Source organism: Enoplosus armatus, chromosome 13 (assembly GCF_043641665.1).
Source record: "Enoplosus armatus isolate fEnoArm2 chromosome 13, fEnoArm2.hap1, whole genome shotgun sequence".
In the NCBI taxonomy this organism is placed as follows: Eukaryota; Metazoa; Chordata; class Actinopteri; order Centrarchiformes; family Enoplosidae; genus Enoplosus; species Enoplosus armatus.
Window position 1 is genome coordinate 12,112,391 of NC_092192.1, and position 26,694 is coordinate 12,139,084.

General features: G+C 41.3%; 1 protein-coding gene across 4 annotated transcripts; it reads right to left on the reverse strand.

Moving 5' to 3' along the window:
- Window positions 1–5,331: 5,331 nt before the first annotated feature.
- trim3b (tripartite motif containing 3b) lies at window positions 5,332–14,744 on the reverse strand. 4 transcript variants are annotated; one of them, XM_070917028.1, is made up of 16 exons: window positions 14,599–14,744; window positions 12,294–12,423; window positions 11,336–11,446; window positions 11,058–11,209; window positions 10,616–10,796; window positions 10,269–10,370; window positions 9,981–10,079; window positions 9,147–9,299; window positions 8,463–8,841; window positions 8,166–8,269; window positions 7,852–8,019; window positions 7,478–7,646; window positions 6,740–6,781; window positions 6,085–6,155; window positions 5,783–5,923; window positions 5,332–5,484 (listed from the first exon to the last, which is right to left on the reverse strand). In XM_070917028.1, the coding sequence occupies exons 1-16, from the start codon at window positions 14,742–14,744 to the stop codon at window positions 5,332–5,334; spliced, it is 2,301 nt and encodes a 766-aa protein (XP_070773129.1). The 4 variants fall into 4 exon arrangements, with proteins under 4 accessions (XP_070773129.1, XP_070773131.1, XP_070773130.1 ...); XM_070917030.1 differs by lacking the exon at window positions 6,740–6,781; XM_070917029.1 differs by lacking the exon at window positions 6,740–6,781 and having other exon boundaries at window positions 7,457–7,646.
- Window positions 14,745–26,694: the final 11,950 nt, after the last annotated feature.

Below are 26,694 nucleotides of genomic sequence, written 5' to 3' on the forward strand. Positions count from 1 at the left end.
TGTGGACCCTTGGAGCCATGTACTGTATGCATTTGAGTCGTTACTTGTTGGTCTTACTGGTGTTACAAATAATGGGTTACAGTGAAGAAGAATTACCAGGTGTCTCGTCACACTTTGGTTGTGACGAAGAGCTTAATGTTTCTCATATTTTGAGGTAGAAAATTTGCAATTTGGTATCTTTCAACCTAGACACACACTGTAGGCTTATACCCCCGACTACTGTGGCTGGGGGTTTGGAGAGGTGCTTTGCTGTCTATATCACTGTGTCTGCTGGGATGCAGATGGCTCAGATGCTCTTATTGATCAGAGCATATACAGCGCTTATCCCATTAGCAAGTGCTATGCCATACTACTGTACAATAACTCATATTGGCTAAGTTTTGGCCAGGCAGGGTCAGTGCTGTTTCCTTGTTGGGTAGAACTGGAAGGACACATGATGATGTAGTTATCACATTGATAGTTGTTGACAGCCAGTCAGTGCTGATAGTTATCAGAGTTATTTGACTCAACTTGGCCAGCTTGTACTGGGATTTCAGCCCTCAGAAAATGGTTAGACTTCCAGGAACAAATGTCTCGGGTTGTTTGTTTTGTGGACGTTACAGTTCATTTTAATCATTAGCTCTGATTAGTCACGTTTTTGCAGCTTATTTTATGTGAGCAGTGATACTGAAGGCATGAAGGCATACTTCTGTGCTTTGTTGGAGGCATTTTAAAAATCTGAAACATTTTATCAGTCTGTTTTGAAAATGAGCAGGTGTAAGATGACACAACATTTTCAGCAAATTATCAAGCTTTATAGCCATGACCCCAAATATGTCGTCACTTAGTGGGTGACCCTTTTTTAGACCTGTTTTACATTCCATCAACAGTGTCAGGATTCACGAGCACGAGCCTGGTGGACTTGACTAAAATGAAAACCTATGGAATGCTCAATGAAAGTTTTATTACATGTTCATGTGTTTTTGTTTGCTTTTTACTAATTAGCTGCATTATTTCCTTTTAATTATATTCTTTTTAAGAATCCTGCCTTAGATTAATTGCTAGCTGTTGAGTTGATCCTGACATTATCCGGTGTAATTTATTATTTTCTATCAATTAATGCCATTTTATTTGATTTTGAATGTAAAAATACATGTATCTGGACAATATATTTCTTTCTGTCAAACTTATGATTTAACCTTCTTTTTTTTTTTCTAATTTTTTTCATTTGAGATGATCTGAATGGGTTTTTTCTTTTTTTCTTGGGTGCAGTTTCCCACAGTGCGTTTATGGACTTACATGTGGGATTTTTTTTTTTTTCTTTTTCAAAGCATCTTATTGAGGAGCAAAGCAGAAACTTGTAACAGCATGATCAGTGATAGTATTTGAGATTGCCAGGACTGCAAAACTCAGTGCTCTTTAACTTTGAGTATTTGCTGATGAATGTTTTGTCTAATATTGTATGCCTCATTTAATACCTATACATACTTGTCATTGCTTAATTTCATTCATATGTTCATCTTAGCAGTTGTGTCTTGATAAATGTGACATAAAAAATTATCTTGGTAGTCGCTGTTTGAGGCCCTTTCATCTGCTATAAATGTGATTCGTGTTTCTCAGACAGTGAGATTAAAAGAGGAAAGAGACATGTGTTTTATTTCCTTTAAAGCCTCTACTCTCCACTCACTGTACCCATTTTGCTCAATTTTTTGAGGGAATCATGGGATAACCAGTTTGTGTGTAATATAAACTTTTAGCAAAACACATATTTCCATTGAAGGTGCATTAAAATGTATTACTGGCCGTGTAATTTGGGTTTAAAGTCTGATTTGTTTGTCCACAGTGGCTCTCTAAAATTAGTGGAATGAAAATCTGCTGAATTATTTGTCTGGACACAGTCAGCCAGTAATGTGAGATTCAACACTTAAAATTAGACCATGTTTAAAGCTGTTGTTAGGAAGACGCTTGTTCTGGGTTTTGCCACTTTGCAGCATCAAAATATTGAACCTTTCCGCCATTTACTTCTCAAACGGAGTTTGGTAGGTGTACTGGTTGTTAGATGGTCTGATTTTTACACCTGAATAACAAAGTTCTTCCTTTGTTTACATCCAAAACTCCATCTGTCAGAAATGCCAAAGGAACTGACTGCAGTGACCAGCAGGCTGCTGACGAGAGTACGAGGTTTCTCAAGAGGGCTGCTGCTCCCTGTTTGCTATTCTGGTCTAACGGCCTCATTCAACGTTCTGAGACAGTTTGGTGTTGATTCTGATTCAGTTTTCATACTGCCAGAACATTTAAGGAGGAGGTGAGAAAACGCAGCCCTCTCCATCTCCTCCTGCTTTGGTAATGACTCAGTTGTGACGGTCTCTTTGCAGAGATGTGGTCTTAATGAAGGGCCATATAAATAGACCATACAGTGTGATACAAATGCATTAACATGAATGATATGTCTCCTCATAAAACTATGCGTATAAGGTGGGGACAACTTAGTATCCATGATAATACTTAGGATCTTCCTGAACAAAGGAACGGAAACAGTCCAACATTATGTGACCGAATGTCAGTGTATTATGACTCATTTGGGTTAAAGATGGGGATGGATACTGATTGACATTTTTCCAATGAATCAATATCTGAGTTTTGAAGTAATATTCAATGTATTTAAATTGAATATTAGGGTTGTAATAGTACACATGTCATAGGAGGTCCTATTTTTAATAAAACATTGTTGAAACATTTTTATAAACAATATGACCAAAGAAAATGGTGTAAAAATGCACAATAGAAATGCCTTAAAATCTTCCTTCTAAAGGTAGGAGTTGAGATTTCCACTCATCTTTGAGTTGTAATTAATAACGCATATTTTAAATGACATGGCATAACAAGCTGATTTAGTCAACTTCCCATTTCTACAGCATGTCACTGCTGTAGAACTTGCACAGCGAATTTGACAGTTTTTCAAATAGCCACTAGGGAGCAGGAATATTTAACAAAGAAAAGGCTTGACAGGCTATGACTCAGAGTAGCTAGTCTCCTTTATAATGCAGCTGAATATTCAGAGAAAAGACATGGACACACTGGTTTCCTCATTTCAAAAAACAATATATCATTTTAAGGCTTGTACAAAAAAAGAATGCATTAATTAACTGAAGTCTTGTTACACAAAACAGACCATTTGCAGTTCATAGTGTCATTCTTTAATATTTACAATCATACCTTTGCCATGATTACATAAATGTAGTGATTACTTCTTAGTAAGATTGGCCTCTTGTAGTATGCAGTAGGCTACACAAGATGGTTGATTTAGTGATTCCTTTAGTGCTTCCTTTACTTCACACAGACATGAGTAGGTCAGTTACAGGTGAGAGATGGACAAACAATCATAGATAAATGGAGGAGGAAAGTCAACTGAATCTGTCATAACTGAGGGTTTTCCAATAGGTGGGAAAAGCAGATTGAATTATGGATCAATTATCGGGGACAGACAATTAATTTATATAACACAGGTGAAAAACTTTCTGTGTCACTGCATGTTAGCTGGTGTTGTGTTCCTCAAGGAGCCACACAGAAAACCTTCAAAAACACTGAACTACCAATGCAAATGAATACAAATACCAGAAAATCCATGATAAAGGTGCTTGTCAGCTACAACAAGTATGTGATTGTAATATACAGTACACTTTCTGATTATGTTAAATGATAACTATACACAGAGGCATATATTACTCTTGCAAACTATATTACTCTTATAATATTTGTATTTTATGCAATGTTCAACAACAACTTACAACAATACGTTTTGGCAGAAGGGAAAGTTACTGTTTAAGTGGATGTGAGCTCTGGGGGGAGGCAGAAAAGAGAGAGAGAGAGAGAGAGAGAGAGAGAGAGAGAGAGAGAGAGAGAGAGAGAAGCAGCTTCCAGTGCTACAAGTTCAAAAGGCCTATGTACAACAATGTTTGGCAAAGAGGAGATAGTTCAAATGCACCAATTAGAAAAATAATTTGTAGAACAAATTATGTAGAAAATAAAATAAAAAATAAATTAAGTCCTTTGAAAAAATAAAACACAGCAAATAATGTGTATACAACTTTGTTCCACTGATGTTTGCAAGTCATTCAGTTGGCTACTACTCGGCATGACTTTCTACTGTATTAGTATATGCTCCAGTGTTTGAAATCCTTGACTCATTAAGTGCCGGAATAAGTAGGTTATATAATGAGATAACATCCATATATACAACTAAATATGCATATGTACAACTACATTAGGTTGTAGATATGAATACACAAAAGTGCAAGAACTAGTGGGGTCAGGTATAAGAAGTTTGTTTTGGTTAATAGAAGAGAAAGACTAGCTAGAAGGGGCGCTGGTTCAGATGTGTTCAGAAACGCTGTCGTTCTAATAACTGTTGTGCTTCTTGATGCTTGTCTTTGGGTACCAAAACAAAAACACTTGCATAAAGGGTCGACTCATCTTACGACTGAAAAGGGAAAAAAAAACCTATATCCTGTGCAGGAATCGTGTCAGAGTGACAAGGTGCAGAATGAGAATATGAAACCATTTCTTTTGCACATTCCTGTCTGCATGTGTTCTGGTGTGTTTACTGATGAGAAACTGAAAGCAGTGATGACAGGGTTATTTTTTTTCTTTTTTTGGGAGCACACCGACATGCAACAGTGTTCAAGGAAAGGCCTGAGCATTGTTCAGTCAAAAAGCATCATCTTTTCACCAGGAAACAGGTAGTAGACTTCTGCTTCTGTGTCTTGCTGTGTTTGCTGGTTGCTGGGAGTGTTGCCCATCTGCATTGCCCAAGAAAAATTGCAGTGTATCGCCAACTTCAGACATGCCGGCTATCTACTGGTGAGGTCCCACCTGTGAGAAATAGAGCTGAAACGCCTTGTTCCAGAAGTTCATTTCCAGTTCATTTTTCCCCTAAGGGAGTTTAAAAACACTGAAGTTTTGAGAGTTTAAGGTACACAGACCACGAATGATCAGATAGGGAAATGTCTAATTATAGGTTTTATTCCTTAGTTGCTTGTGAAATTGTATTTTCTTTATTTAAAAAAATCAAGAGATTATAGTCTCTTGATTTTTTGGGGCAATTCATGTCACTTCTTGCAATCATTTTTGGGATAGCTAGCTCATTTTATCTTTAAAAAACATTTTAATTACACTTGTTTTTCATGTGAATATTAGAGCTTTTGAAGCACAAGCACACAAAATGAAAAGGAAATTCATTGGTTGGAACCTGGGGCCACTGTAAAGCAGGCACATTACAGCTCTTTGTCCACAAGCAGTACGTGACGCTGACTTGTCTAAGCAGCAGTTGTGTCGGCGATGTCTTCCCTCAGCCTACTGCAGATATCTGTAAACCTTAAAGCAGTGGTTACCGGAGTCTGCAACAGCCACATGTCCATCTGAGGTGAGGGCGAGGCCCTGGGGGCCGTACAGCGGGTCTGCTGATGTGTTAATGTAAGATAAGAAGGAGCCTGTGCTGTCAAACACCTGAAATAGAGCAAGGTAAGGGTTCTCAGTGTTGCTACAGACTGTAGTACGAGCATCAACAAAACACTCAAAGATACTCAAAGCTGCACTTATAATAAGTGAAAGAAGATCTTATTGTGCTTTTTATTATAAAATATATCCCTTTCCGCAGCGTTTCATGACTCAATGTAACTTTTTCTTTGTAACTTAAATATGACCGCACTGTTTTTCTGCTGAAAAACAAAGCTATACTGAAGAAAGAAGGTTTCAAGGCTTAAAGTTGTGAAGTTTATAGCAGACTGAATATAGCCCGTCTCACCTGTATTCTGCTGTTACCCCAGTCAGCTACAATGATGTTTCCGTTGGCGTCCACAGCCACACCAGTGGGAGCATTGAACTGGCCGTTGCCTTCACCATGAGAGCCAAATTTGAACAAGAACTCTCCATCTGCATTGTACACCTGGGACAGGAAGTCAGTAAACACACACATTTAGTCTTTATCTCCATGTGCACTTTGATAAATAATAAACAATAATAAAATGTACATGTATTTTATGAAAGAAAACAACATTGGAACATCATGCTTCAGAGATAAAAAGCACAGGACAAAACATGTCTTACCTTCACAGAGTGATTGTGAAAATCTGTCACAATAATTTCATTCTTGTTGTTCACTGCAACAAAGTGCGGACCTGGATAAGGAGAGAGAGGCCGGTTTATTGTGGAATTTGCCGAACAGAAACGGACTCCTGTAGGTTGCACCGTTCCCTTTACTGTTAGTTGGCTGTTTAAACACAAAATGTCAACTACTTGTGTCTAAAGCTGCAATAACAAAACTAATCAGACGGTTAGCTGTTCCAGCATTCTCTTCATGCATTGGATGCTATAACTTGAGATAGGCAATTGTTTTCCTGTTTTTTGAGTGTCAGAACTAAACTACTAAAACTCTAAAAAACTCTAAAAAAGATTATAGGGGAAGGCTCAAGGCTGTGAGATTCAATCCCGCTATCATTGGTTAGTTTCATGGCATTACCATAGCCATTTACACAAAGAAAACATTCACATGACAAAATGTTCATTATTGTAATAGTAAGTGATTATTACAATGTGCATGTACTTGTATCTCTGATTATTATTGTACAGGCACAGCTTGATCCAACAATTTGTCAACAATCCGAGTTCTCAGGAGGTCAGACACATAATCAGGGAGTCGGGTTAGACAGAGGGCACTGCACTGTGGGATTAAGGTTGCAGCAAGGCCACACTTAGTACTTACTGAAAACTGAGCCAGATTTATTTAAGTTTGGGCCAAGTTTTTCTGGATTGAAAAAAAACAGGAGGAAGAACAGAAAAAAAATAGGTAGTCAGAGAAAAAGGATGAGCAAAGACGATAATAGAGTAGGGTGTTTGGCACAGGCGCAGTTTGTGGGGGGAGCAGGGCGTCACTGCATTGCCTGGGCCTTTGCCTTAAAGTATATATAGGCTTACATTTATAAACAGAATGTAACATGTAATGCACTGATCTATACTCAGAAATATGAGTGAAAACACAAGCATACGTTATGTTTTTTCTCAAACTGGCAGTAAAAATGTCAACAAAAAAATCTGTGGTGAATTGGACATTGATATCTCAAAAACACACCCAGTCTTCTGCATCGGGCTTATTGCTGAAAACTAACGTCGTGGCCACTGCCTTATTGCCTGCTTTCATGCCAAGTGCAACACCACGTACTGATAGTTATCAGTTATTTTTTATTCCTTGCTGTTAGTTTTATTTCAGATCCTGAACAACGGAGAAATGTGTTGCAGAACTCCAAAATAATATATATAGTATTCATATGATATTTTGTATTGTCATAGATTATACCAAACACGTAAAATATCATGAGGGATTCACTTTAGCTGGTTAAAGTGCTGCCTCACTGACAGATATTGAAAGAGGGGGCATCGTTTGTGAGCTCCCTGTCAGTGTTAGAAAGAGGTCTGATGTTACACATTAAGGCCTCCTTCTCACCTGCAAACTGTCTGTCAGACGTCCCCCTGCCTCCAAACTTAGTCACCAGCTTCCCATTGGATTGAAAGATGAAGACACAGCAGGCCTTGTTGTCCACGGTGATGATGTGTCCATTCTTATCCACGGCCACACCCTTAGGACCCATGAGCCGGCCTGCACCGATCTTGTTCTGTGAGGGGGGAAGACAAAGAGGATTTCAGCAGGAAGAGAAAGATATGAAAGACGTTGAAATGATTTTTTAAACAAGCTTATGTCCTTTTTAATAATATTCTGTTATGTTTCACCAGTAGTACAATAACTTGTTCATGCAGGATTCTTTTTTACTTCAGAAAATGTGAAAAGGGAACGACATCATAAATGTTATGAGATCCCACCTTAAACTTGCCGTCAGAGGAGAAGATGCTGACCCATCGATTGTCATAGTCGGCCACCACAATGTCTCCGTTCATGTCCACAGTGACGCCTGTTGGTCTCTGCAGCTGCCCCGGAGACCGACCCCTGACCCCAAAGCGCATCTTGAACTGGCCGTCATTGGAGAATACCTGTAATCAGTTGCATCAAAGAGCCCCGTTTTGAGTGAAATGTGTTATGATCACAGTACTATGTACTATGTGTACTACAACAATATTTTCCACAAAGGCATACATGGTTGCACTTACATGCATTTTTCTCTCTGTGTCTGTCTCACCTGTATGCACTGGTTGTTGCTGTCAGCCACCACCACTCTGCCGTTACTAGAGGCTGAGATCCCCTGCAGATTTGTGAACTCCCCCTTTTCTCTGCCCCGGGTACCTGACAAATAAATAATTTGATATTTTCGCCTTTGTCTCAGTGTGCAAGTTCAGTTCTATTTCGAAAGAGAGGAGGATGTCAATCTAAAAAGACATTTTGTGCTTTTCCCGCTATGATGTCGGTCTACATGGTGTACTTGGTTTGACAGGTACAGTATATGGACTTTGTCTCCTGGATGGGTCTTCTGTCTTACCCACTCTGTAGATGAGCTCATCCTCAATGGGGTTCTCCTTTTTCTTGGTGGTGCTGTACATGCTGGAAGGCCGCCGCACTGCCTTCTGCCGTATGTGGCCCCCGGTCCCGCTGGGAGACTTCACCCTCCTCTTCACGTCATCTGGAGATTGTGGCACATCTGAGGGCTTGACCGCCCGCAGGCGGAACGGGCTGCCACGTATCGGCTGGCCGTACAGCAACAGAGCGAAAGAGTACTCTCCCTCAGAGCGTAACGTGTAGCCCACCTCATATGTCCCATTCTTATTGTCCGCTATCTCCGTCTCTGCAGCACGGCTCCCGTCAGCAGACGCTATCTCTGCTTTTAAAACAGCATTTCCTGTCCGCACCAAGTCTCCATCCTGCAGATAGAGACCATTGATTCAATTTCAGAACAAATAATACAACACAAGCTCCTGACAGATTTGTTTTTGATAATAATAATCCCTGTTAACTGCCTTGGTGACCTTGGTGAGTGGCTCCCATAGAATAAATAAACAAGGTAAAAATAGCATAAAATGGGAATTTGATTGAAAAACTAAACTGAAATATGTAACTAAAGCAAATAAACACGTTAGTCAACAGATTAGGAAAAGCAAAATTCCCCAGGTTCACTCCACATGTGTAGCAATTAATTATTTGATAATGAATTATTTAAAGGCAGTACTTTGTCTTTTGTTGTCACGGTAATCGTGTGGTGCTGCCCGGTCGCTGCGTGGCGGAGGCCCTCTCCCGTGGCCACGGAGGTGTGAGCCACGGCGGCTGTGGTGAGGAGAACACCCAGGTTCTGGATGGAGCGTCGCAGACCTTCAGTCTCCACCTGGAGCAGAAAGCACACAAGATATATAACATGTTCCACTGCAGAATCGCTTATTGCTCTCGAAAGTCTAATTTTCACTGATTGGCTCCATGTGAGACATGGTGACAGAAAACCACAAAATAATCCCAAACAGCACAAATAAGCCAAGCGTATGCTACCTGCCTGGGACGAAACTGTAGCTGGTGAGGAAAGTCAAGCATCTATCAAGCTAAACACTCAGGACGAGAGCAAACAAACAAACAAACTACAGTTAAAAGGAGAGTGAATATTGGGCTGAAAGTTATCAGGTGGCCAGAAATACAACTGCAATGAGATGACAACTAACAAGCTGATGGAACATTAAGGCTGTGTTTGTGAGTTATTTAAGGAATAGAAGCTGTCAAAATAGTTCTCAAATGTTGCTTTTAATGCCAATATTCTACGAATATTTTTTTCTTACAGCAACTAACCCCTGCTGAAGTGAGAAAGGGTTTAAAACACCCACATTTTTATAAAAACATTTCAACTTGAACTTATTAGTGACAACAAGCAAAAACTCCTCGAAAAAAATGTAGATAGGAAAACCAATGGCATAGATACCTAATTTTTCATTTGAAATTGTATAAAACTGTCAGCCCGACCACCGTAACGAAAGGTGAGAGCAGAGAAATAGTTTGAATCAGAATAAACTGCAGTCGATACCTGGCAATCCAGGTGTGCATTCTGATGTGGTCTCTCTGGGAAGTCATGTCTGGCCAGCGCTGTCACCCGCTCACTCATCTGCTTCTGAACTAGCAGCACCTATACTTGCAAGAGACACATATTGTATTCCAAGTCATTTGTTTCTCATTTGTGTTGTTTAATACAAAAATATTCAATTAGCTCACATCCTTCTACACTACTGCAACACATTTGATAGCTGATTCCCATGTGCGTTATAACCTGTTTGTTAGCTTGCTTGTACAAATTAAATTAAATCTGCCAGCCCACCTCAGTAGCACTCCCATGGCTGAGAGCCTGCTCCGTGAAGCTGCAACTGCTCTGGATGTGTTCCTTCCCCTGGAGGAGAGATGAAAGCTGGGCCTGCAGGACCTGCACTCAGGTAAGTGAAACATAAGGGAAAGAAAGGGACACAGAAAAGCCAGAGGAAGAGGAGAGGAAGAGTGGAAAAGTCAAAATCATTAAGTCAGCAGGCTGAAGTGTGTTCAACTACCTGTTTGTAAAATGCCTGTGTGTGTGTGTGTGTGTTGGTGCATCTGACAATGAGCGTGCAAAGATGCAATTGCACCTCCGTGAGTGCACGTGCTGTATATGTGAACGTGTGAAACAAAACTAACCTTCTGCTTAGTGCTGCAGATGTTCTCCAGGTCTGTAATGAGGGCCGTCTTGCGCTGATGCAGCGCCCGTTCCAGCTCTTCAAACGTGCTGGTAATCTCTGCGACCGCCTCAGTCTTCCTCTCATTCAGCTGGCGAGAGATCTCACTCACCAGCTCGATGGCGGCTGTTAGCTGAGGGAGCCTGTAAGATGACACAATGTGAAAAATTAAACTAAAAAGAAGCAAAATAGTTAAAAAAGAAAAGAAAAGAAAAGAAAAGTAATAGAATAAAAGAAAATACACAACTAGGATCACATAATAAATCAAAATAAAATGTTTTGACATGCCAGGCACAGCGTAACGTCATCTTTGAGGGCAGATGCCAAATCTGGGCCAAATGCTTAAGCTTCCACACACCTGATGTGAAGGAAATGTTCTGAAAGCTTTATCAAAAGTATCCCACCTGCTGTGTATGGCATCCAGCTGTGTCTTCAGCACAGCTTTGTGCTGTTCTACCACATCTGGCAGAGGAACGGTCACATGCTCCCGGTGCTCGCCCTCTGTACAGTCCAGACACATGGCTGTCTCACACGACTCGCAGTAGAACTCCATCACCTGCAGAGGGAGACAAAGAAGCTCATTCACTCTTGCTGGACATTGCAGGTAAGTAAGGCATTTTTGTTTCTTTTAGTTTCTTTTAAATTAATTATCGCTAGGGCACATTAGGTCAGGGCTTCCCACCTTTCCCTCGTGGTTCGGGCAGCAGAGGGGCTTCCCTGCAGCTGCAGCGCTGACTGACTCAAGGACACTGCAGGCCTCCGGCCGCGAGCACTCTGGGTCTCGTTGAAGGACCTGGTCAAAAAAAATTTATACTTCATCATGCTGTTTTTCAATGAGCAAGTTTCTATAGACTCATAAGATAATGATTTGTTTTCTTGTGTACTGTGTAGCATGGGGTTGTTTCTTTTCCTTTTTATTATTATTTAGGGCATTTTTACCTTTATGTGACAGTAGACAGTTGAGAGGTCACAGGAAACAAAGGTAGAGAGAGAGAGAGAGAGAGAGAGAGAGAGAGAGAGAGAGAGAGAGAGAGAGAGAGAGAGAGAGAATGACGTAGAACGAAGATTTCAAATTAAACTGAGGAAGTTGCAAAATCAGTATATAGTGAATGTCCTAACCTAAAGGCCCCCAGGTGCTCTTCTCTTTGTCTCAATTTCCTTGTAGTCTGACGTTGAATTCATTCTCTTCAGGATACAAGCATAAACTCTTGTAGTTCTCTAGCATCCTCCAGTCGATACATTCATTCCCTATATTCACAGTGCTAGCCTTCTTCATGCCCCCTACATGCCCAATGGAAACTCTATAACCTTAGATTTAAGACAAAGCCTAACAAGTGCCCCTTGAAGAAGAAAGGACTGCCCAGAATGACCTCACTCTGCAAAAATGTCCTCCCTCTGTTTAACACCAAGAGTGGTTCTGACAAAAGCAGCAGTACAGGAACACACACAGACCCTCCCTCACATTTCTTTGAGTACTGTCTGTAATTGTTTCAAATAATCTTTGCCTTGTTGTTAACCTCATCATTGGTGTCATCTGTGATTCGTCTTTTGTTCCACGTACTGCACTTGAAAAATCCTGTTTGGCTGACACATTTGTGTCTGACTTGAAGTAAAAAAAAAAAAGGGGTTATGAGTCAAACCTCCATGAGATTAGTGATGAAGAAGTTGTTCTGTAGAGCACAAACTCCCTTCTCTGGCAGGATGGACGTCTGCCGACACACTGGACACGAGAGCGTCAGAGACTCTGGGGGAATGTAGTTCTGGAGACAACTGGGGGGAGGGAGTCAACAAATAAAGAAAGCAAAAATTAGTATAGAATCTATTCGAGCAATTCTTCTGCATTGTTCTGTGTATAATTATCACATTAAATTCAAGAATACAGCGGAGAGAGAAGGAGAGGAAGGCACTAGAAAGAGAGCTGTCACCTTATCACCGTAATTGAGAGACAGTGCCTAAATAGTGCTCCTGTCACAACAAATAAGGGGAAAAGTGTGAACCCGAGTCAATACGCAGAACCCACAGCCGCAGGAGAAAACACGCACACTTTCTCTTTGAGTGACTGAATCTCTGGCAAAGCAATGTGCCTCACAGAGACGCAAAGAGACAGAAGACTTTAGGCAGTATACATGTTTGTGTGCATGTGCATGTAAGGAGGTTTTTGGATTCTGGCCTAGCCTCAGTTTGGCAGCAGCCACACATCTATCCCACCTAAAGGCTGAGGATGTTGTGCAGGTTCAATTGCCCTTAAGGAGGTAATCTATTTAACATTAGACACCTTCAAGCCAAAACCAAACCTGCAGTCAGCAAAGTTCAGCTGCAATATGCAGATTACACCGCACCCCTGGCCTACAGCCCGGATGCCATCCAGCATGTGATGCACGATTGTTTTTGTGTTAACTCTAAATTGGTACTTAATGCTGCAAGTAACCGGAAGTCAGTGTCAATGATACGTCTCTGTTGTTGCTTGGGCTGCATACTAATTTTGTTTAATGTACGACACCACGCAGGCTTGTATTAGCCGAGCCTTGGTAAACTGCAGCCGTGAGCTTTTGAGAACAACGGAGGGCTTTAACAAAAGTCGCTGTCTACCTACCGCTCTGTCAACACCACTGTAACGCTCTGCAGCCTGGATGAATAACTGTTGCTCAGTCAGACACACAACCAGCTGGCTCAAACAGTTATGTGTTGAAAAGGTCTGTGATGGAGCCATAACTAATTAATCTGTCAGTTTGCAATTACTTGAATACTAGTTGGTTTATAAATACCATCAAGATTTCTGACTGCTTGTTTTGTCCAATAACCGTAAAAAAAACCCCAACAACATATTTTTATTTACAATGACATTAAACAGAGAAAATCAGCAAATCAAATAAAATCAACCCCCAAAACTGTTTCTGTCAATTGCCTGATCAATTAATTGAAGGGAGGCATCATTTGAAACAGTAGCATAACCCATGACAGACTCTTGATCCTGGTCTCTAAATAGCCAACATACAATTGGGATATTAAGAAGTAGTTGTACTGTAAGTTTAAGTGTCCAATGACAGGAATAGGAAAAGGGGAGCAAATGAAAAGAGACACAATACAATACCATATCAAACAGACGATACCCAGAGTGGGTTTGCCAGCTCAGCCCTAAAATCCCCTAAAACTACATCAACCCATCCAGTATTAAAACATCTGTCTGGCAACATCATGTATAGCTCCAGACAAAAATCTGTTCACCTCAGCAGGGCTCCGCATCACATGCCATCCAGTTAAACCGGGGATTAAACTTGCCCTCCGGTGGGCAAATGCCCCTCACACACTGCATGGAAAAAGGATTTAGCCCATACACTGTGCGGCTATTCAAAACTATTCCGTAAATATTTGTTTGATCATAGGTTTAGAAGTAAAGCAGTCTGAGATATAATCCCAGCTGTATCCTCTGTACCTAACAACATACCTCCCTCCTCATTCTTCATCCTCCCACCTTGACCCACAACAAGCTTTCCCGAAGCCTCCTCTGCTTGGCTCGGCACGAAAAAGGCCCCAGTAAGTATCGCCTGAGGGGGTGTCATCTTTCGGAGGAACTGTAGATTGAGGCATTGTAATTGTGTCTCCCAACAATGAGCCTTTTCTCAGACTGCAGTCGTTGGCGGTCCCTGATGCTGAGGAATGCACTTATCCCAGTGGAGTCGGTGAGGAGCAGTGCTCTGAGCTGTTTAATTGTGGGCAGGGATTTGCAATAGATGTGGTTCCTCTATTAAGGGACATGTAAATATGACAAGAAGTCTTCAGTAATAGGATGGGAGGATAAGTACCGGCAGGGAAAGAGCTACGGTAGGTAGGTAGGAATAGCTACTGTACATATAGCAGACGGTGTGAGCAGAGTTTAGCTTGAGGGAAGTGTAGGTAATTAGGACTTTTGCCAGTTGTCATTGAAGCAGAGAGCATGTTAGTTACCTTTCACAGAAGGTGTGAAGACAGGGCAGGACCTTGGGGTTCCGGTAGTGATCCAGACAGATGCTGCAGACCAGAAACTGCTTGTCTATCTGACGTACCACAGGGCTGGTGCTCCCAGCCTCGCGCTTTGCCATGGCAGAGGACATTTAAAGCCACGGACAATGACAGCAGTTAACCTGCAGAGAGACAAAGACAAATTCATGAAATACTTGCCTATATTTGTCTATAAAAGCTTGAAAGTGAGAGCGTCACTTTCAGGGTCGCTCAGTGAACTTACCAAAGGAGGTACCAGGAACTGAAGTTAACAAAGCTGTTTAAGTCCTTGATTAGCACAAAAACGTGTCCATTGTTATGGTGTTATTTCTAGGTTAATACCAGACAAAAGCCAGCTGAAAGAGAACTGTGTGAAATAGAAGCAGGCACCAGTCCTGAGTATACAGACAGCAGCAGATGTAGACAAACCAGTAGGACCATGTGCCTGGCTTTGAATTAACATCTCAGCTCACACCAAAGCAGGAAAATAAAAGGTTTTGTACTAAACAATTAATGAAGTCTGTGGTTAAAGAGGAGCCTTTCATTACAAATCCACAACAATACATTAAAACGAGCTTTCTGGCCACACAGGTACACAAAAACATACTAAAAATAGACACTCCTCAGGCACGGGACCTGATGTGACATTTACACACACACATGAACTTTGCACTCACACACACACACACACACACACACACACTGAAACCAGAATGTGCTGAGTAGCGTCTATGTTTCCATCTATTTGTGTTTGTCAGTCTGTCTATATTTACAAGTCACTCGTGAGGTCTAACTACTGCTAAACTTGGTTTAGATCCGTACAGTAATCTACCACAGCCATAAATATGAATAAAACAACTTTTTTAAAGTTGGTGGTCGAAAGGCTCAATCAGTAATTTCTAATCATGTGCATACACAGATTTACAGTATATATGTAATTAATGAGTTTGATGAATAGGTGAAAAACAAACTTTAATGTGCCTCACACACATTGGCTTTTTTACAAATTACTAATGTAAATGTTGTGTGTATTAAAAGACCTGTCCATTAATTTGTGAGTGATAGCAGGTTATAATCCTGCATTTTAAATGTCGCTGGCTGAGCGCCCTGTCCTTAAATTTGGAAAATGTTGCCTTTAAACACAGAATTCTGTCAGTGTATGAAATTGTTGCATATGCATATTAAATGTTACAAAGTATTTCACACTTCGTTTAAATAACACACTTAACAAATGTCCATGCATATATGTGAGTGACAATTTGAAATAGCAGCAAAACTCTGTGAGGTGACCAGAACAGAGGATGCCTTACATAATCTCACCCATTATGGAAATACAGCTGCAAGGTATAGATATTCTGCCTAGCAACACAAACCAGGGCTGTCTCCGAACGTGGCCCACTTTCACATTCGTCAGTGCAAGCCCCAACACATATGGCATAATAATTACAGTGGTATGTTAAAGATGCGACTGCAGTAATGTTCTCATTGCTATGCACCTCGTGTGTAAATGAAGAGGGAAGATCAGGTGTTTACTGAGGAAACAAATCCAGTCTGAATCACAAAATGTACCCATGCCTTTTGCAACAATTACTTTTTTTGTGGTGAAAGTGACGCGAGGCCATGACAACATGCGTTTGTTGGAAAACAGCTTCACCTAACTTGACCTACGATTTGAAATTGGCACCTTTGATAAATACTGTGCGAGCCATTTTTATCTCTGGGTTGCTAACTGGCTCCAGCAATGTAGCCCATTTTCTCAGTAGGTGAACTTGTATTATTCATATCAGACGCAGACATGCACTCATATGCTCATATAAACGCGGGGGTGAGCAAATAGCTCAGCATGTGTCTCAAACAAACATGCCTGGCCTTAACAGTAGTTATGAACATTACGCACTCAATAACAAGGACATACACAAACACACTGATAATCATCATCCCCCACCAGACTACCCGCTTGTCTGCACATCTGTCACTGCTGGATCTAATACAGCACTCAATCCCCTATGTCCCATCTCTGCTCACGTCCTATTGTCAGTTGTTGCACACACACACACACACACACGCACACACATACACACACACAGAGGATCCAATGACACACAGTGCGTAGACTGGGAGGGTAAAGGTCGCTTCTTAAGCTGTCAACCATGAGAACGACATGTCACATTCACACTCTAGTTTGGGACAGGCAGGGTGTCTGAAGAAAATGATTACCGGTAAGTAGCTTATGTTTTGTCTCAATCTAAATGCGCATTGTTCTCGATAAATCCTGCGCTTAAAACTGGCACTTCAAGAGTATCCAGTTGTCTCTGTTGGATTTGGATGAAAAGAAGCTTGAATGTCTCTCAATAGAACATAGAACTAAAGAGGGATCAACCACAGGGTGCACTGTATACCTCAGTACAGTTCTCACACTTCTCTGTCATTCTCTCTCTGTACGAGCACACACTGATACTAATATCATCTGTAATGACGTCCGTCTAAATTTAGACACATGTATTAGTGGATAGGCGAGGAAGCAATGACAGTGAGACTAAAATAAGACCGGGGTCTTAGGACGGCTGGAGAGTGAAGTGGCTGGTGTCCATTTTAGTGTTGGTTATACTTTAAAAACACATTTTTATTGGGTGGACCACAGTACTAGAAGAAGAATCTGGAGACCAGTAAATTCCAAATTCTTTCTCAAAACGTTAGAATGAAAAAGGTAACACAAATGCTTAAACCATCTGTTCAGAGTCAGACACAGAGGATGTAAAAACTTAACATTTCCTTTGAATTTACAGTTCAGCTGATGCATGAAAGGCATGGGCCTTTTACGAAGCTCTTGTATGTTCCAGCTTTACTATCAAGCTGATTGAAATAAAATGCATCCATGGTGCAATAACAGACACTCGGGACAGTCATGCATGCATGCACATGAGTAGGTAGGTACTCGTGTGCATGTTTGTAGTTATATGCATTCAGCAGACTGTGTTTTGACGTGGTCTCAACTTCATTCACGCCCACTTAAACTCCTAAGTAGGCCACGATGTTTCGTTTTGATGCCCTAAAACAACCATGACCAGTTAACTGACAGGCTTGGCAAGTTAAAAAAGAAGTGAGTGAAGACATGCAGATTCAGAATTTGGGCTCTGCAGTTAAAAGCAGCAGGGTGGGATAAAGCCAAGCCCAGGCATGACTGCAGGAAGCTTCAAAACATGATGTATGAGAGGACACATCCTGCAGAGAGCTGTCTACTAATACCATCAAAATGAAATGTGTTATAATTCATTGTATGCGCAGTAATAACAGCAGTGATGTTGCTGGTGACCTTAGCCTTAGACTAATTCCCCAAACTCTCTGGATTATAGCATTTGCATGTGTACCTAATTGTTTGTGTGTGTGTGTGTGTGTGTGTTTGTTTCAGTGCATGTGTGCAGCATATTTGTGTGTGACAACAAGCTAACACCCGTGGAGTTAACACACAATGAGCCTATTCACTGCTGGCTTTACCGAATACAAAAGTAACAGTTTTCTTTGTCTCATTCAGCTGTTGCGTTACTGTACAATAGGATCCTCGCAGCTCATGTGTATCTCTTATAACACACACGTGGAAACCAAGTGGGGAAAAAAGGGAGGAGGCAAGACAGGAATCTTCCCAGTTCAACAAAAGGACAGGTAAAAGGAACATCAAGACAGTTTAACAGGGAAAGGAGTGAATACAGTAAAAGTATCAGCCCCTCTGCTCTCTGCTCACTGTCATGCACCTGTACAACACCAAGGAATATGGGCTGAGCTGATACTGTAAAGTCACACATGCATGCACATGAGGACAAACACACACAAAGTTGACAGAAAGACTACCTACTGTCAGAAGTGTAGAGTAGATCAGTCTAGAAGGCTCCATGGCAGCTCTGTGTTAAGTCAGTGTAACACTGAAGAATCAGCACACGCCCTGACTCACACATGCACGCCCACTCCCCCCCTCCCCCCTTGTCTCTCCCCTCGGCCCTGCTGACCACTCTTCCTTTTCCCTTTTCCACGCAACACACACACACACACACACACACACACACACACACACTGAAAAAGGCTGAACAGGGATGACAACAGAGGGTGGGACTGTAATTTTAAAGTCCCTCCTACTGTCAGTGCTGTTTACAAGCTTTAGCTGACTGCGTACCCTCCTACTGCCGAGCTCTGATTGGCTGGGAAACTTAAACTAGCAGGGACGAGGGATTGCATCATAGGCCAACAATTCCTGCTGGCCAGAGGGAGTGAGAGGTAAAGATTGAAACAGACAAGAAGAAGAAGAAGTCCAACTGTCAAGGCTGGAAAGAACTTGAATAAAGGAACATACTGCACATAAGGCTTTAATTTGCTGCGTAATTATTTAATCTGGGAAATGTGCATGCTCAAAACTATGATGATTAGCTCCAAATAACAATCATGTGATGATCATCTAAACATTTGGATCATCTGGCCTCCAGTTACAGTTATGATTCTGATTATGAAGGGATACGTCATTACTTAGCCAGCCAAGTACACACATGCACACTCACACTCACACATGCAGGGAAGCCAAACGAAACACAGAGTTATATAATTCATGATGTCACCTTTAAAAAAAAAAAAAAAACTTAAAATGAGAATTTGGAGCATATGCGTCTCCGTCCAGCATTATAGTATCGAATTACACATATGCAGGGATTAAGAAAGACCCTTAATACGGAAAAGGGGATTATCGTTTTGAATTTCAAGTCAAATATCTTGTCACAGCCGGGATGATTTTGCACCCAATCCCTTAAACGCCCTGTCCGTATGAAGTGGTCAGAGCTTAATCTGGAGCGAGAGGTGCCGATTCTCTGACAAAAACCCCCATCAATCTACAGTTAATCTGTGCGGATTGAGTCCAGCCATCTCTCTCCTCCCTCGCTTCCGGCTCTGCTTCCTCCGCGCCCACACTCACCTTTCCAAAATCCCATCATCCTAAATTCGCAGGCCAGACTGCTGTGGTGGGTGTAACAGGAAGTAAAGGATAAAAGGATGAAAATACCACTCAGAGAATGACATATCAGTAGCTCTCTGCATCGAATTGGTTGTTGACTCCCCCATGCAGACTACTGTGGCACTGTTTCACATGTTTTTATACTGCTGCAGCCTCTTAAGCACTTTCACTGATTTCAGTAGGAACCATCGTGGTTATGAAACGTTTTACACCTGTTAACCAAACAAGTCACGCTTGGTCATCTTGACAGCAGCTACAAGATCTGACGCTTGTTCGTTCCAAACAAAATCAGCTCCCACAAACATCTTGCCGCTGGCTGGAACAATCTAATAGGATGACTTGTTTTCATGCTCCACAGTAAGTAATTAAAGAGAGGGTATCTGACATGACCAGTATACCAAACGCAGCACTCGCGTGGGCAGCCTTTTGAAAAAGACTGTTGTCATCCCTGCAGTGAGCACTCCACAGCATTATTGGTTTACCGCTGTGCTTTCTGCTGAAACGACAGTTTTATCAGAATATACGACTCCTGCAGTTATTAAACGAGAGGAAGACAAACCACCAGTGGCACCCGCAATGAGTCTCCGGAAACTAGTACACATAATATGATGGGAGTACTGTACGCACAAAAAGACTAGATCATCAGAAAATAAAAAAGTAATTGTGTTACATTAGATACAGATATTAAAAGGTTTATACCACTACTTCCGGAAAAAAAAGAAGCTTGTTTATTCTGAATAAGAAAAATAAAAAGTCCATATAATGCTTTGAGAGGAACTTTTGTGTCAGTTAAATGGTAGAAACAAACGCAGTGCAGCAGTTAACACTGCGCCTTGTGCAATATCAACAACCAAAAGAAACCGTTCTGCCCCAGGGTCATTGAGAAGCGATAACAATAACAGTGATGATAGCAATGATAGAGATGTTCTCCAGGAAATCCAACAATAAAAATCCACACCCCCTTCAGGCTGGTGTTACATTTTTTATTCTGCACCTTGTGGAAGTCACACGACAAATAACGTGACAAGAGAGGTTCTGTAAGAGTGAGAGTGAGTAACGAGGGTTAAGGGTGCTGCTGTGCTTGCTTGCAACCAATAACGTACCGACATTCAGTGCTGCACACCTGATGCCTTTTCGCTTGATCTTGTGTTTTATGTGTTCTCCCTACATGAGTGTCGTCCTGCCTCCGCCTGCTGTGCTCTGAAACCTCATGATTGGTTTGTTTGGAAAAAGTAAAGATGTGGAGGAGGAGAAAGAAGGGGGGAAGTGTTGATGAGGAAGAGGAAGAAGAGGGGGCATGCAGATACAGTACATTCACACACACACACACACACACACACAAACACACAACGAGAAGGTTCTTGTGTAACAGAGCGCGATCCTGATATCTTGGGGCTTGGAGTCTTTGTCAGGTTAGAGTCTGACAGCTCCGGGCCTGACACCATCCCACACACACACACACACACACACACACACACACACACACACACAGAATCAGCTGTTTCAATCTGAGTCATACTATAGCCCACCTCCCTCTTTCCTCCTTAGCTGCTCAAGTTACACCAAACACACACAAATCTCACTCTGAGAGAGTTCAAACCTTAATTTAGTCCACACAAAGATAAGATAAAATAAGATAAGCACAATAACACACCCCCAGAGCTTATAGATGGCGTGTATAGACCAGCCTGTTAGTATGCTCGGCAAGCCTCCGTTCTGCTGCACAGTCCAGTCTTAAGCCTCCACATACATATACTTCTATATATAGAGCTATCACTTCTCATCCCCTTCACACCACTGGCAGGCACGTGCTCTGAGCTGCACACACACTGCGAAAAAGCACAGGCATCCTCAGATGACTAGCATAGTAATGACTCAGAAACACTGAAGAAGGATCCTCATGCTAAACATTTACACGAGCATGTCCCTTGTCCCATAACTCTTCAATACATGTAATGCACATAACACACATATGAGATTTCTATGTGCACGCTGTCACTCAGTCATGTATGCTCACTATAGCATTAGCATCCCAAAGCGTTGCCATCATATCCTCAGGGTTACTGTGTCTTTTAGTGGTTGCCAGCATGTGTGATTATGCAAAGTTAAGAATGGGAGGAAAAGACGGAGCATGAAAGCTGACCTGCATAACGCTGGCATAACTACTAATAAGGTTTGTGTGTAGCAATCAGCAAGCACCCAGAGTCTCTGCTATTTTATATAAATATGCAAATGCATCATAAATGCATCATACAGACACATTATTGGGCTGTGCAGACATTTGAGACACATACTATTGTAAGAAAGAGGCTTGTTGTTGGCAGTTAATAGTAAACACGCAGGTCTATGCAAATCGCCGATTGATTGATGGGTTGAAAAGAAAATACTGACGCTTCCTTTCAAATGCTGTGGCAGCTACCCAGCTGTCTTTACACCACAGCTGGCCTCAGGGAAAGCAGGTGTGTGAGCAAAAACTGTGTGCGTGCCGAATGCTCCACTTCACACAAACATCCTTTGCTTTGCATCCACACAAAACAGACCAGCGGAGGAAGAAAGTTAAAAGTATCACAAGAACAAAAAAAATCGCAGCGTGAAGATAAGTCAAAGTAAGATGTAAAAGTGTCTCACAAAACAGAAATAATGAAGTCAGTTACTAACATTTCAATCCCTTACAACTCTGAAATAAACCACGAACAAAATATGTTTCTGTGACCACTGCAGCCATAAACCATTTTATCTCCCCTCATATTCTCTCTGTTGCAAGCAGAACTTCATCAAGAGACTCTTGACATGAGTAACATCAAGGCAGACATCAGAGCAGCAGCTCAACTCCACTGAGCCTTGAGAAATAGATACATGAGCAGCTCAGATAGGGAGACGCAGGCTCCTTCACGTCTCTTAGAGTACACGATGCAGAGCCAGTGTGTGCACACTCTCGTACTGTCACAACCTCTTTGTATCGGTCCAAATTTGGGGAAAAAGGCAGGCTCCTTTCTTTCTGCTCTCATTTGTCCTGAATTATGAACATCAAACAAACTCACTTGACATTGACATTCATTATTCCTGCATGTGTTTCACAGTGAACATCAACAGAATTTGCATGCGCAGTTACAAGCCTGTAAAACAACAGCATAAGCATAAGAAATAAACCGATTATATAATCCACACTTTAAAGTGTATATTGAAATATTTTGAAGTTAGATACGTTCGAAGAGAATATAACATGATGCACGGATTCTTCACCCTCTCTCTTATCCTACCCGGCCCTCTCCCTCTCCCAGCAGAGAGAATTATTTCAGAGAGGAGCGTGTGCCACAGGGAAGAGGAGCTGATCCTGAAATAATTTGTTTCTTTAAATAACTGAGTGAATAGACGCCTTGAGCTAAACATATATTAACATAAACAGCTCCCCTGTCACATGGCGTAACCAAACCCCGACCACAGTGATGGTTCAGGTAGGTTGAGGTTTAACAGACCCTCCATGCCTTTGTGTGAGTGTTTATTTATCCAAGTACGTGGGAAGTTTGGATGTTTGTCATCATCTGGGTGCTTTTAGAGAAGAAAAAAGGTCAAAATGTGGTTTATGTAAGAGCCAAATATCCAGAACACAAGCACACCAATCACAACGGAAGAATAAAACCACTTAGCCATGGGCGTTTTGCTCACATGCCCTTCACAGAAACACACACACCAAAAATCAAACACAGCGAAGGGTGTCAGAGATAAAAACACAGTTTTTCTATGTAACATGACCTGGAGTTTTTCTTACTCTCTGCTTGTCAGGAGCAGAATAACCTGCTTCAGTGTGAAAGTCTGCTCATTTCAAACAGACACCATGAAAAATCCGGTCACTGAAACATAAATGTGCATTACGGCTAACAGCGTGGAAATTAATTTACTTAAGGGGATTAGAAATTCCATCATTTGTTTGTCATGCTGATAGGTCAGCAGATTTATGATTTGCACATCTGTCAACCTCTGCACATGAACCAAGAGAACTAGGAGGCCTAAACCACACTCCTGCGGGACAAATCTCCTTCCAATGTGATGTAATCCTGTATGACAAGGCCTCAAAGTGACCATAGAGTTGAATCAACACCTCTCTGATGCCATCTCAACACAGACTGAATGCTAAAGGCTTCACAAAGGGGGTGTATTTTGCAGGACTGTGTTGTACAAGTGCTCCTTCTATCTAAAAAAAAGTAATATACTCACCACACATTGGTGTCAAGTCAGTGTGCTTGAAACACCAGATTGCTGCTGTGATGGCCTGTCTGCTGACTAACACGTTACAACACACACACTTGTCATGTATAGTCCTCTGGCAAGGATGATGTAGTGGATGACAAATGTGGACGAGTGGTACCTTCCCTTCACTGTCCACACACACTGACTGACATGAGCGCATGCTAAAATTATCTGCTTGCCAGATCTGAGCCAAGCTGGGCAGGAATGTGTCACAGGAACCGCCTGTATAAACATATTAACACACGGCTCACACTCACAACACACACACACACACACATACAGACACACAGGTGCACGCAACTCTAGCTGCACATCATCACCACAGAAGCATGTCGATGAAAATGAAAGAATGAACACACAGACAAACATATCAGGATTTCCCCATACACACATACTGACAGAGTTCAGTTAAAGGGCTTCAAATATCAAATCTGTTGCTTTTCTCTTTTTTTGCCTAACTGCACTTGCAGCATGGTGACAGGATTTATTTTTATTTGCAGAGGTTTGATGAAAGCTGATTACAAGTGGTTTTACAGTTTTAATTTGATCCCAGAATAGCTTTCAGACACTGTAAGCGCTCCAACACATCATCAGTAATCCACAGTAAATGGCTAAATTACAAGTTTTCTGTCCCCCTAACCTTATTTGCCCTCTGGATTTCTAAATACATGGCCTTCGTGTTATGTTATAGCCTTAAACACACTATTACATTATATTTGCTGGGCAGTGTATTTAGCCAAATTCTGGCAAAAACTATGAAACACTTTATTGCCCATTTTGAAAAGTTATGACCAGCTGCCATCACCAAGCTATTTGTTCTCAACAGCCTTGATTCTCTAATTGCTAGTCTTTTCTTTTCTTTTGGTGGTTATTATTTTTTCATACTAACAGAGACAGTGCTGCCATCCAAACAGGCCAGCTTGGCGTACATACATTACCTATATGAGGGAGAGCTCGTGTCCTTCATGGAGTAATGAACCAACACATGACTGCTCCAAGGATTACTATCAAGACAGTGAACACAGGCACATCAATAGTACATTGTTTTAACAGATCAGTGAGTGTAACTAATCTATCCTTCAGTTGTATTTATTCAGAACAACCTCTTCACTGTCACAGACAGGGAAATTCAAGTGCTATATAATTCCAATTGGTATGCTGAACATCTTCTTTGGACCTTTAGATCACAGCTTTTAATGAATGAATCACTGTATTACTATAAATGTCAAAATTGCCAGCCTAGATGTAAAACAGGCTTATTTCTTGCAAATGTGTCTGTGTAACACCAAGGTGAAACATGACATGAGAAATTAATTAACTGAGTAATAAAAATATGCCATATACACATGAAATGACAAAATACCATATAAGAAAGGTGCATTTAGCCCTTTTCAGTGAACTGTATTCAGAATTATAGTTTTTGTAATTGTAAAATCGGTCTGCAGACCAATTTCTCTCCTAATAAGATGTTTGACTGAGATGGACCAAACGTGAGAGTGTTTCATTGCTGATGTTATATGAAATGCTACAGAAATGGCGCAATATGGCCAGTGCTATTACTGAGCCCCCCTGAGGGATCTATCTAAATATATCCAACATGACATGGCTGCATCTCTCAGCTCAGTCACTAAGCTTTCACCACATGGCTCTCTCCCCACAATACAAAGTAAATATGTGCTTCAGAAAAAAAACCCTGAATGCCCACAGCCAAGGCACAAACATGCACTCACATATTTATTCCATACATAACTGTCATACATGCGTGCACATCTAAGCATATGCACACACACATACACACTTATTTCTTCACCAAACAAGGGACAAGACTCCATGAGACAGCAACTGTGCCTGCAGAATCTATAGACACACATAGACACACACACTTTATGTGCTTCCAAGTGAAGCACATAAAGTGGACCATGAAGCACATAAAACATAAACTGTATATTTACTAAAACCTATGACATAAAATACCATGCAGTGTAACCATGCAGTGTGTTTTTGGCATTTGTAGACAAATTAACAAACAACCATGTAATGTGATAGCTGAGTCTAACATGGTGTTGGAAAAATCTATAAAAAATAAAATAAAATAAGAAGTAATTAAAGCTGTATTAGCCATCACAGTTTTTACAGCAGAAGGTAATAACAATTAACCTGACCAGCTGAAGCTGTTACATCTCTCAGAGGAACTCCTCTTGCTTTTAGACTTTACTTCAAATTTCTCTTCTTCAGACTTCACAAAGTTAAAACTTAGAATTGAGTGAGAAGGAGTTGGAACTTGCTTCATACAAAAATATTTACATAAACTTAGACTTGCACAAATATTTGCTTGACCATGCAGAGTGCAGGAGGAATCATGTTGCCGTTACCCATAGCAACACAATCACCTTAGAGCCGGTCAGGTCTGTAAGGAAGACGAAGAGAGCAGCACACCTTCACACACACACACACACACACAAACACACACACACACACACACACACACACACACACACACACACACACACACACACACAAACACACACACACACACACACAAACACACACACAAACACACACACACACAGGTTACAACTTTCACAACTCACAGCGATATTACGGCTGGTGTCATGTTGCTAGTCATGGTGTTAGATGCAACTGTAACGTCTGAAGGTTCAAGTACAGTCAATTATCTCTCATTCATTTACAGAAAGATGTAATATACAGTGTGTGTGTGTGTGTGTGTGTGTGTGTGTGTGTGTGTGTGTGTGTATCATTATGACTCGAAGGGGGCAGTAAATCTGGTAGTTACAGTATCGGCAACCATTCAGTTAATCATTCAG